The following is a 12,752-nucleotide window of genomic DNA, read 5'->3' as shown; positions in this document are numbered from 1 at the left end:
GCATACTCTGCTCTTTGATCAAGAAATGTCTGCAAATGAGCCCTTGCCGCAGCAAGGCGCTCCTGTATCCAAGCATCTGATGGTTGTCTCTGCTCCTCCCTCTGCAAGGCTGCCAATTGCCGACGGATACCAACCTCCTACCTAAGTACCTCACCTCGCCGAGCACTAGCAACAGAGTGATAAAAGTCGCTGATACTGGCAAGTGTTGTGGCCACATGTGAAGGACCGGCCACCCCCCCTGCATGTGAGAAACCCAGATCTCCAAGATTGCCTCTGTGAGAGTCTCATCCGTGTATAAGGCATCGGGGATCCTGATACTGTGAGACCGTCCTCTCAGATGGGCCTCTGAGATGGACAGAACTACTGGAAAATGGTCGGAAGTGGAAACACCAGGTGCAATGCAAACTGTCCCCCCTCTATCAAGAGCCCAGTCATCCACATAGAATATGTCAATCCGAGCATGGATAGGCATATGCACCCTATGGTTCGACCACGAAAACAAAAGTGACTGAGACTGAATATGAAATGCATCATCTGACCAAACATCTCTGCCACTGAACCTGAATAAGAAGGCATCCCAAGCTGCTCTCTCGAGGGAATGAATACCACCTTCTCTGCCGAGCAGCAGCTCTCTTCAAGTAGGTTGTTTCTTCACTTCTGAGGGGGGAGGGCCTTGAGGGCCTCTGTGAGCTCTTGGTCCGTGAATTGAGCCTCCAAGACCTGCTCAAACTCAGCATGACCACTGTAGGAAACTGGTCCCAAACTGCCTCGCGTGCTATAAGTGTCTCAAGGGATGCCACCTATGCCTAAAACAACTGCCGATAGAAAGCTATGGTCATCTCAAGGATCTCCTGAGGATGCGAGTGCATCTGTCCCTGTGCATTCCGCAACGTCAGGGGAAGAACATATTAGACATCCGCTAGTGAGACCGATCATTATTGGACACTTCATACAAGATCTTAGCCAAGCATACCTTGGCTAAGATCTTGTATGAAGTGTCCAAATGTCTAACCTGTTCCCTCCCCTTCAGGATCAAACAAATCCAGCCCCGATTCAATGACTGAGAAATCCTAACTCAAAATTCTGCTAACAAGTGGCGCAGTGGGGTGAGTATAAGCTCCCAGAAGGGTATTTTATCACTCATGCTTTGCATGATTATTTCTGCCATGAGCTTCGCTTTGGGGTTTCTTTCATATGTAATAGAAGTCTTTTCATGGGGGGGGGAAAAACCACCAATAGGTCCTTTTATGTCTCCTATTTTATGTTTTTGTGCTGTTTCGGCTGTTTGCCCCAAATTTTTCGTTTGCCCCTTGTAGAATTTCCGTATGCCTCCTTGCCTCTATGTTTGTTTAGTGCAGGCGGTCAATGTGTTGGATGGCATCGTCATTCTTCTCAGATTTTTCCATCAGCTGATGGAAATTGTTCCCTTCATATCTCCACCACTGCTGCTCCTTGCCTCTATTTGTGCAGGTAATTAACATCATTGATTGCACACACAATCGATCGTCAAATGAGTTGGCTGCTACCCTCTTTTGGTCTGTAACATTTTGTAAACATAAAGTTTTAAAAAACAGATATTTTTGTTGACAGAAACCATTGTATGCTGTTACACTGGTCCCACTCTCTCTGCTAGCTCTTAACGCCTGTCACCCTGCTCAACATCCTTCCTTCCACCTCTACTTTTCTGCTACAGTCTTTTGGATGTTCGTTGCACAAAGAAATACAGCTCTCATTCTTAAATCCTTCTAGAAACCAGGGGGATTTTTGGACCCAATTGCAGTGTTACATGGCATCAGTCTAAATAAATGGAGTTGCTTTATGCACTCTCAGGGAGCTGCCATGTGCCCTCCCTAAGCTGATGTACTAGATGGCTTTTCTATTGTCCCATAGACCTTTGGTCTCCCGTGGACATTAATAGACTTTCTTTCTACATCATAAATTTGGCCAAACATATGAAGAGTACCGCATCAGTGAGAAAAGACAGAAATTAAAAGATGTTCAGAAGAAGTGGGTTTCTATGTGGTTTGTGCTTTTGTATGGCTTTGGAATTAGTTTTTTTTCCTCCAATGAGTAAACTTATTGAAGAGTATATGGCATCTGAGATATTTGGCACTCAAAATCTCTCCATGTTTCTATTGACACACTTTGGAAAATGATCCCATATTTCATCCATTCTCAATGGTGACCAGTGAGTTATTTCGTGGGTAGGTCCAATTCAACTTGACTGAGGATCCTATTTCTTGTTGGGCTTTTTGCAGCAATCTTGAGTCTTGCAGATGAGATCATATTTCCTCCAACGCCAGTTAAGTGTTGCAGTAAAAAGGTACAGAGCTTCATATGATCAAGCTTATGTGTATATGGAGAATCATACCAATGCTTGCATAGCAAAATTCATGCTTCCATTTTTTCATATTCTCTTTTAATTGGACTCACTGGTGGAAAAGTTACTAATCGTCCCCTTTCAACACCTTTTAAAAAACTTGCAACATACGCATATATAGAAGCAGAAAGGTGTTTTTTCCCTGTCTAGAGAACGGCAGGAAAAGATGTTGATAAGGAAAAAAAGGAAAGACAACCAGGAATTATGTACTTCACCACGTCAAATAGCTGAGACTTCATAGGGATCAGCTGCAATGTGGGCTCGTACATGATGAGCTTATGAACCAGATTCCAGAGTATGTGTCTTTGTAATAGGCACCAAGAAAAACCCCCATAAAAATTGACTGAACATATTTCACAGAGACTCAGAGAGAACCAAAAGACTACACAGTCCGAAACAAACTGAACTTAGAATTGAACTTCCCCCCAAAACTCAGAAAACAGTCAGCCTCAGAAATACTATGAACCCACAACCCACATGAAGGCTATCTTCGTGACTCTTCAAGATATCAACCCACAAGCTAATCTTATCATATCTTTCCCAAGATCATCATCGAGCACTAGCAATGATGCAGCCCGCCATCTCTGGAGATTCTATCAGTTGAGGTCTCTGCAGCAACACCCGGCACCCGCCTGTGGCCAAAGGCCTCACTATTTCCAGCTTTGAAGCAACTGAATGCTCACACCACGACTAGCCAACCTGTGCGCACATTGCAGCACCCTCTTACTCACACACAACCTCTGTCCAAGGACCTCCAGCCAGCAGAAATGACGCCACAGCCATATAGCTCCTTCCAAAGCAAACTGCCCGCATAGTCATCCTCCTCAAATCCAGCAGCTCCCAATAAGAGCAATAGCCAGTGCTCTCCACGCTACTCATCTCCACCTTCACGACTTCTCTCATGCTCATAGAGCTCATGGAGCTCACGCCTCTTCAAGGTCCTTCAGCCTGCGTAGTAGTGATGCCTTCCCCATGAAACCAAGAAGCGCATGGTGCATACTCTCTGTCGCTCACAGCCTCTGCGTCGCTTTGAACCTCCAGCCAGCAGAAGTGCCTCAAGCAACTACCATAGAGTTTGCTACAAGACTCCAGCCAGAGCCAACTGTGCCACAAAGTTCGTCAACACGAAGCACCTGGAGCCCATATACTCGAAGTTCTTGCAGTCGAAATCCCACACCCGTCACATACACAATCACCACCGCAGCTTCCTTGGCTCACAAAGCTCTCTTCGTCACACACACGATGTTTTCGTGTACAGGTTTCAGCTTCCTGCTCATGCACGACCTCCCATCAAAACTGCGAGCCTCTCCAACCTTTCTGATCGTTCCCCGTCTGCTCCTTATTGCACTCCAGCCTCTCCCATATCTCGTAGCCCTTCTGCTCTCAGAAGCTCCTACACCCGTCGTCTGAGCTTCCCCGGCTGCTTCATAGCCTCCCTTCGTCGCGAATCCTCCACACAAGCAGCAGCACCTCTGGCCTGCAACCTCCTCCAGCTCTTCTGAGCTCCTCCTCATCCACACAATTGCAACGCGCGCTCCCCTTCTAGAGCACTCCAGCTCGTATCATATAGTAGCCTCCTTTCACGTAGCATGCCAGCTCGTCATCGAGAAGCATCCCTTCATCCATCACGTAGCCACCTTTGCATGAGTAGGATGCCTTCCCAATTAGTCCAGCCACCTCAGCCTAATCTGCCACCTCATCAGTGACATTTTACCACTCTCAAGACATTTCCCCCAAATCACATTAAATGCACATTTTGGACCTTTAGTCACACAATTCCCACACACATTAGCATGCACATTAAAGCTTGCATGCAACCCCGTACACACACATGAAAAGCCCTCTGACATGGACACCATAACATATCAAATTCCTGTAACATGCAAGTGCACATTGACTCAGGAAAATATAAAAAAACCCTTCATGACTTAACTTTACATGACCCCAAAAACATTTCGCTTGATCACACACTGGACACCCTTGCTCTGGAAGTCTGGTACAACCACATTGCATTTCATCATTTCCCATGAAGTCCCTGCAAAACATACTTTATTATCTCAAAAAACTATACATCAGTCCATCATGCTTGGGAAAGAAAAATCCACAAATGCCAACAGCCCACACCTACCCTAGATGTGTACAGCTATCTGCCTACCCACAGCTATATTCAGTGCTCAAAAACTTGATACAGATTTTATCCTATCAACGTTCTGAATATAGACAAGGAAATACAATACTTTAACAGAAATATGCATTAATTTTTGTAAGCCACACTTCAAGGGAAATGAACCGATCTCTTTGTGTAAAGTTTCATGTGAGGCAAGAGGATTCAATGCTAAGACACAATCCAGCAAAAGTTGGGAATTGTCTTCAACAATTTTGGGTGCAGATTTGTGACCACAAGTCACTACTAGATATGTTACTTGTTAGGTGGACACTTGAAGAAGTTTTGCCACTGACCTAGGGTTGTATTTTCTGCAAGAGCTAAGGCACAACAGTAAGACGGAGACAAGACATCACCAAGGACACCACCAAGCAGACTAATTTACTTTAGAAATAAAGTGATGCAAACACCCAACAGAAGACAGACGTACCATAGATTTATACAGGCAATGATCTCACACAGGAAATGATACGATAGTTAGAAGCTTGTAGGCTGGATCCCCTCTCCTCTTCCACACTCCTCTCTCAATCTCTATCAATCCTATGATGGTCCTCCATCATCACGCACATCCAGACGTTGGGTAACTGGCCAAGGTGCTGACTCCACTGTCACACTAGTTACTGAGCCGTTACTGCTCATGGGAGTCCAACTCCTCACGAGCCCACACATGTTCAGCACTTATGGCCGTTTTCTGTCACCTGTCTCCTTGATCCATTACTTATTTCAGTGCAACCACATGGGTGTATGGCCAAAACCCTGTGTTTTTAAATAAAGAGTGATATATTCCATTCAAAACAAATCATACAACAGGTGGGAGAGAAAGTGCTCTATCCCTAGCCTCAACAATGTGGCAAAAAAGCCATGGAGGTGTTCTAAAATGCCACGACATCCCAAAAGGGGTCAAGTGAAAAAATAAAGAGCAGTCCCATGTCCTCATGAAGGATAGAAGTCTCCCACGAGCTGCCAAAGAAGTGCCTGTACACCTCTCCCACTGACTCCTAAGAGTGAAGATAATCTCTGCCCAAATGGAAGCGAGAGTGTCAGCCTCCGTGCATAAATGGTCCCCAAGGACAAAGGAACATCGTGAACACCATATCCGCCATAGGGTAATGCTGGAAATCACCTCCCAAGCTGACCCTGCAGCTGAAGTAGGCATGGAATCCTGTGCTGGTACCAGTACCAAAAGTAAATCCTGCAGTTCCATGATGCTGGCCTCCGTGGGACCCCGTCTCTGGCGACGCTGCATGAAGAAACCGAGGTCTCCTGGCTCTGACTCAAAGAGAGTAAAGGCTCCAGATCGTCTCCCCAAAAGAGCAGCGCCCCACGTCATCAGAAAGGACTCAGATGTAACATATGAGAACAACCTGAAGATACCTGTCCATACCACTCTAGAGCTGGTGCAACTCCATAAACAATGCTTGCTAGACTCCTCCGCAAGCTGACAATGCATACACAAGGAGGGTCTACCCATCTGCTGGAGCCAAGTACCCACAGGTATGCCCCTATGTATAGTGAGCCAAAGAAAGTAGGAGACTTTCCTGGCTCTACTGATGCCCCAAAAGTGAGTCCAGTAGCTCAGCAAGAGCTCTGCAGTAAGTCCCTGTGCGTGCCAATGCTGGGAGGCAGATGGAATGTGATGAGAGTCTCTCTGCTGAAGCCTGTAACCTGCCCTCGTCGAGTACTGGAAGAAAGAAAGAGGACAAACGCCTGCCACCGGAGTAGGCCATGCCCACTCACCTGGGTCCCAGTCAAGCTCCGCAAGAGGTCAACCCTGAAAAATCCAAAGTCTCCATCTAATATCCTCAGCAATGGTCAACCTGGAAGGATCTGTGGCCCATGCCTTACCCAGGCAACCAATGACCCTGACTCTCTGCCAAAGAAGCTCCTGACGATCCAGGGGCTGAGTGGGATACAATCTGTAAGAGGAGTCAGTCTCAAAATAAATAAACGGTGCCGGTCCTAAGCGAACTCCAATACATAGCCCAGCCTCACTAAAACAACCTGACTAAGTAGAAATGGGATTAACATAGGCTGGATCTGTAAGTACATCCCTCCACTCCTGAGGAATAGCTCTCATGATCAATAATCTGGTGGCAGCAATCTGTCCAAGTGGCCCATGTCTATCTCTGATCACCTCCTCTGACATCTCTACACCTTCCCTGAACCAATCTCCGATTGTCACAACCCCCTGAGCATGCCATCTGGCCAAGGGAGTCCTAAGTTCTGTACCAAGGGAAGATCCCTAGTACCGAACTAGGGGGTTATGGTAAAGTGGCTGTCGGGCAATTTCCTCTCTGGAGGAGGGAACTGCTCTGATGAGGTGCTGTCGAAAAAGATCCCATATCTGAACAAGCCTTTTCACAAGTGGTGAGGAAGGCTGAGAATGCTGGTCCGTCAGGAAGATCCAACTGACTCTACCTGCCCACTGACCTACTGCTCTGGGGGTGCACTGGTGAATCCCATGCAGTAGGAATTGCTTCCACGGCTGATCTCTTGGAGTCAAACCTCTAACAAGAAGTTTGACTAAAAGGGCTCTGCTCTGCATCTCCAGATCAAGAACCCCAAGTCCTCCCTGCGAGAAAGGTAAAGTGATAGTATCCCATGAAACTCTGGCCCTAGTGTCCTCAGAACCATCCCCACCACTCCACAGAAAGTTCCAAAGCAATCTCCTCACCTAACGAATCGAGTCAGCATGAAAGCACCAACATGACGCAACATACCACATAATCGCTAGTAGAACTTGATTGAGTACCAGCGCTCTTCCGGCCAAAGAGAGTCTAGCCGTACTCCAGTAGGCTAGCTTTCTCCGGATACTCTCAAGAACTGGGGCAAACTGTTGCGTCAGGGACACCTCAATGCCAACCTGGAAGCCTAGATATCTCGTGGAGGTGCCTCTGGGTATCCATACAAAGCCTCTGTCTCCTCCTCATGCTGGGGTATCCTGCTGAGCTCTAGTCCAGATGCCTTTTGATTTGTTCCAATTGACAAGTCCCCCTAAGGGTAGGCAGAACTTGTCAATTGCATCCGCAGCAGTAGCAAGACTATATGCATCTCCTCTGACTGTCAATGCCGTATCATCAGCAAACTCAGTGTCCAGAAGCTCCTACTCCTGCCGAATAGGCAGATGAAGGCCCAAAGTGCCATGACTGGTAGCCTGCATAAAGTATCCCATAGCCTCCGCTACGAAAAGGAAAAGGTAAGGTGCAAGCGGGCATCCCTGTCGTACTGATCTGGATAGCTGAAAAGCCGGTCCTCTGCCTCCACAGACCACCATCCTGCTAGAAGAGTGAGAGTAAAGTGAGGAGACCCATAAAATCCATCTATCACTGAAGCCTAGCCTCCTCATAGTGCCCTCCAAGAAACCCTAGTCCAGCCTGTCATAGGCCTTCTCAAAATCGAGGAGGAGAACTGCATCTCCTGTTGACTCTCCTTCGCCCAGTGAGTGGCCTCCCAAAAAGTGAAGATATTATCCAAGATACTCCTATCTTGGACAAATCCTGTCTGAGTAGCTCTGATGATATCTGGCAGCATAGGCTTTAAACGAAGGGCCAAGGTCTTCGCTAGGATCTTATAGGCTGTCCCTAAAAGTGTAATGGGTCTCCAATTACGTAGGACTGTCTTGTCTCCCCCTTTCGGGATGAGACAAATCATACCTGTGCATAATGCCTCACCCAAAGATCCTGTATCGAGAGCCTCTGAAAAGGCAAAAAGTAGATGAGGTCCAATCGTATCCCAGAGAGCTCTAAAAAGAAGGGGCGACAGACCGTCCTCCCCCGGGCATCTGTCTCTAGGCAGCTCATGTAACGCATCTTTGATCTCCAGGAGTGATAGCGGGCTATCCAAAACATGACTCATCCTGTCTGAGACCATCTGGCGGACATGACTCCAAATCTCCTCTCTGGCTCTGATCATCTCCTTGGTGACTGGATTGGCGGTGTAAAGAGTGGAATAGAAATCAGAAGTGATCTCAACAAGACGATGAGGATCCGTCTGAAGAGACCTGGCCTCATCCACAAGTCTACGAAGACTGTCCGAAGAGTATCTCTGACCCACTGCCCTGAAGAACTCTCTAGAGCATCTATCCCCCTTCTGTATCCAGAAGGTCTGCTGGGAGTAAAACCTGAACTGGGCCCTCCTGCCCTCAATCTCCTCTAGTCTCTCCTAAGCCTCTGAAAGCTGCCCTCTGATGAAAAGAGAATGAGGAAACAATCTCTGAAGTCTGGATACCTTCGCTCTTGCGTTCCGATCTGTGATTCTGAGCTTTTCCTTCTCCTCTTTTGCCCTCAACTGGCAGGCCATGCTGACTCTAGCCAAAGCCCCCTCTACCCACATCAACCAGCCGTGATCCTCAGGAGTGTCCTCTGTCAACCAAGCCTCTCTCAACCGTTCCACGAACTCTGTGTCCTGAAAAACAAAGTTCGGAACTCTCACAAATCCTGTGCTCTCCAATCGAGAGGTAGGGAGAATCTGTAATAGGACTGGAGCATGGTCAGATAAAACATAACCCGGGCGGATCCCAATCTGTCCTCCTCTGGCCTGGCCCCAATGGCCAATATAAAACGTGTCAAGCCTAACCAAAGAGAGAGAGCCATGGAAAACCCCAGACCAAGAGAACTGAAGACTATTAGCCAAGTGACGAAAGTCGTCCAATCGAGCTGCATCATGAAGTCCAGCATGCAAAACAAAAGTATCCCACTCCACTCTCTCCCTATCAGAAAGTCCACCCTCTGTCTGGCCCGACTTGTCTTCAGAGAATTCAACCATGTTGAAATCTCCTCCAACAACCTAGGTGTCTGCCTAAGAAAGGGACTCTCTGAGCTGTCTCCAAAATGCACGTCTGCGGGCTGGATCCGTGGGCGTACACATTGAGAACACCAACTGTTGTGCTCTCAATCTGAAGAATAACATAGCATGCCCTGCTCTCCACTAGTGTACCCTCTTGGGTGATCTGTGGGGCCCACCTGGCTGAAACTGAAATGCAGACTCCTCCCCTCGTACCATCCGCTGGGCTCCAATATGTTCGGCTCTGTCCTCTGAGTAAGGATCTGCATCTGTCAATCGTGTCTTGGGAGAGCTTATGCTCTTGGATAAGCACAATGTCTGGAGGGGACCTTGAGGAAATAAATCGAAGGGAGTCCCTAAGCAACTGCAATCTAGGAACTCCGGATCTACGACCATCTGCATCTGAAATAAATCTGCGGCCGTTCAGTCCAGAGCAGAGTCATCCATTTGTGGCCTTGGCGGAAGCACTTCAGTTATACTTCCCTTGGACCGAGACAGGTCTCCTTTTGGATCCTTTTCCCTGGACTTCCTAATGAGGTGAGCTCTTGTCGCAGAGAGCTGTGGAGCATATGGCTAGTGTGGCAGGTACAGTCATCCCTTCAGGTGCTAGACTTTCCTATGCTCAATCACTTACTGGCACAGGGGTTACGAGGGTCAGACTCATTTCAGATTTCCCCCCTCCTCAACCTTTGCCTACTTTGATTTCGTACTCCACTGGAGATGGGGTCCAGATGCAGCAGAGGTTTTTGTACGAGGGTCTTCCTGATCAGCGTCTTTTCTATCGGAAGAGAGGTCACTTTATTAGGGATTGCCCTAGTCGTCGGCATCGATCAGAGACTCCGGATACATCTCATCCTCCAAGTGACCCAAAACCTACAGCTCAGCCTCCAGGGGTCTCTGAGCCTGCTTCGACTCATTCAGTAGAGCGAGAGGAGATTCCTCTGGGGGAGCCTCCAGTGAACTCAGAGGACTTGGAGGTGCCTCCAACAGAACAGATTTCACGGAGAGCTCGGAGGAGACGGAGACAGAGGGAGAGTCAGCAGTATGAGCAGCCTCCAGGGGCCTCTGAGCTTGTGAGCTTGCTTCGACTCATTCAGCAGAGCGAGAGGAGACTTTTTTGGGGGAGCCTCCAGTGCCTCCAGCGGAACAACTTTCACGGAGAGCTCGGAGGAGACAGAGACAGAGGGAGAGTCAGCAGTACGAGCAGCCCCAGGTATGAGCTCACAATTGGCAGAGAGTTGAGACACATGTGCAGGAGACCCCGGAAAGGGGAGATACAGAGGACCATCTGCAGGCAGGTCTTGACACTGTGCAGTAGATGGTAGCTCAGGGAGTTGAGACACACGTGCAGGAGACCCCAGAAAGGGGAGATGTAGAGGACCATCCGCAGGCAGGGCCTCACACTGTGCAGGAGACAGTAGCTCAGGATTTGATGACTCTTGACACTTCTACCCCGGAGGTTCATTTATTGGTTTCTGAGAAAGTTATCCAGCAGGAGACTGCTGAGGCTGCGAACACGGTGATGGATGCCTCTTCACAGCAGAGTCTAGTGAGAGAGAGGTTTTTCACGACACAGGTCAGAGTCACAGCCCGTCCCAGGATCTCATGCGCCTGTATGAGGTTCCCTCGAGACCTCTCTCTCTTCCCTGTCGCACAGTACCTTCTTTTGTTGCTATGAGGAGCGTCCTCTCAGACACCCCTCCCAGTACAGCCTCGTCCTCGCAGCTTTTCACTCCTGGTTTATCCAGATCTTTTGCGAGTGCGGTCACAGATTTCGCTCAGTACCCAGACAGGCGTACCCAGACAGGCGTGAGGGTTGGGAGATCCTAGCAGATGAGATTGAGCGAGATTTTCAGTCACCCTTGCGTACAGGCACTTCGTCGCAGATTCTTCCTCTCCCTCTCACCTATTCTAGGTGTAGAGTTAGGACGGCTCAGCCTTTTTCAGCTCTTTTGACTCCTAGACCTGACCCCAGGATGGTTGACAGAGATCTGCCCATTGAGTTTTGGTCCTTTTTGGCTCGAGGGGTCTCTACAAACTCCCTCACTAGGTTGGAACTTCTCCCGGTATTTTGTCGACGGTCAGAGGAGGTAGAGGAATACTTGGGATCTGTTACTCTATCCAGAGAGGGACACATTCTTCGTTTCTCCGCAGGTAGCTTTCGTTCTCAGGGAAACGAAAGCTGGTCAGCTGAGCTACTTGATAGCGAGATTGATAGACAGCTTTTGAGCATGACTCAGTTTTCATCAGTTCACCGTATTGTCGGCTCGCAGATTCATTCTTGCCCTAGGACTCTTCGACCTGGCTTCGTTGGCAGGGCCTTTCTGTTTCTGTTCTTTGAGGTTCAAGGAGACTTTGATTTGCCCAGGAGTGCTGGTTGGTTTGACTTTCAGCTCCTCAGTTCGCGCCAGAGTATTATTCCCTTGGATGGTGCCATTCTACATGAGTTGGGGCAGATTTGGAGCTTGATTAGAGACCGACTTTGGATTGCGCCATCAGAGAGAGTCATTTGTGCCGCTGCCACTGGCATCCCATCACTTCCATCCGCCGATGTCTAGGCTGTCCAACAATCGGTGAGCTCATAAGTATTCTTTGAGCCTGCTCTGCAGACTGAAGGCCAAAAGAAAAGTACCCTCTGCCAAGCAATCGGAAAACCGTAACTGAGACACCCAAAGAGGCCATGCTGGTGTACACCCAATCACGTAACTGTTGGCCTCTACCGGGTAGAAAGCCAATGATGTGTGTCGAACGAAAACCCTCCTCTGCTACCTCAATCATCTGCACAATGTCGGGAGGAAAAGAAACTGTGAGTTCAATCTCCTCAAGTTCGGCGACGGGAGTGGCATTAATGTCCTCCATTGTCTCAGCTTACGCTGTCCTGAGGGGAGGAGCTACCTCTGCTGAAAATACGCACCAAGAACTCGCAACCAACCACAAGTAAAACCCCAAAGAAACATGTAAAAAGAATGCTCCGATCTTCAGCCTGCGTGGGATACAAACAGGTCGCTCAGTGCTGAAGCAGACAGCTCCGCCAATGCCTGGAAACAGCCCAGGATCTCAGCTCCCCGGAACACGAGTTGAACAGTCCCGGAGAGGGCCCTGAAACTGCCTAACCTGAAGCAAGGGAGGGGCAGGCAATCAGCAAGGGAGAGGGCCTGAAAGGTGGCCTGGCGCGGCCAGGACAGCAGGCTGAAGGGGGGGGGCGCGAAATTCAGGCTGAAGTGGGGGGGCGACCTGAGCAGGACGCTGCCTAGGGGGCCTGTGTGACTGAGGCAGCAGGGCGCAAGGCCAAAGGCCTGCGTGGCCGAGGCAACAGGGCGCAGGTGACCTGTGAGCTGGGCGCTGCCAAGGGGCCTGCGCGGCCAGGCCGCTAGGGAGCGAAGTGCTGCCAAGGGGCCTGCACGGCCAGGCAGCTAGGGAGCAGGT

General features: G+C 48.9%; 1 protein-coding gene across 1 annotated transcript in view; it reads left to right on the top strand.

Moving 5' to 3' along the window:
• Positions 1 to 12,752, top strand: part of LOC147899557 (uncharacterized) — a 406,773-nt gene that overhangs the window by 35,877 nt on the left and 358,144 nt on the right. The window contains exon 6 of the mRNA XM_087377749.1: positions 2,259 to 2,323. Coding sequence (XP_087233875.1) covers positions 2,259 to 2,323 — 65 coding nt within the window. The remainder of the gene's footprint in view (positions 1 to 2,258; positions 2,324 to 12,752) is intronic.

Source organism: Dipteris shenzhenensis, chromosome 8 (genome assembly GCF_047967505.1).
Source record: "Dipteris shenzhenensis isolate YYH24624 ecotype China chromosome 8, Dip_SZ_1.0, whole genome shotgun sequence".
Taxonomy (NCBI): Eukaryota; Viridiplantae; Streptophyta; class Polypodiopsida; order Gleicheniales; family Dipteridaceae; genus Dipteris; species Dipteris shenzhenensis.
This window is presented reverse-complemented; position numbering and strand designations above follow the sequence as displayed.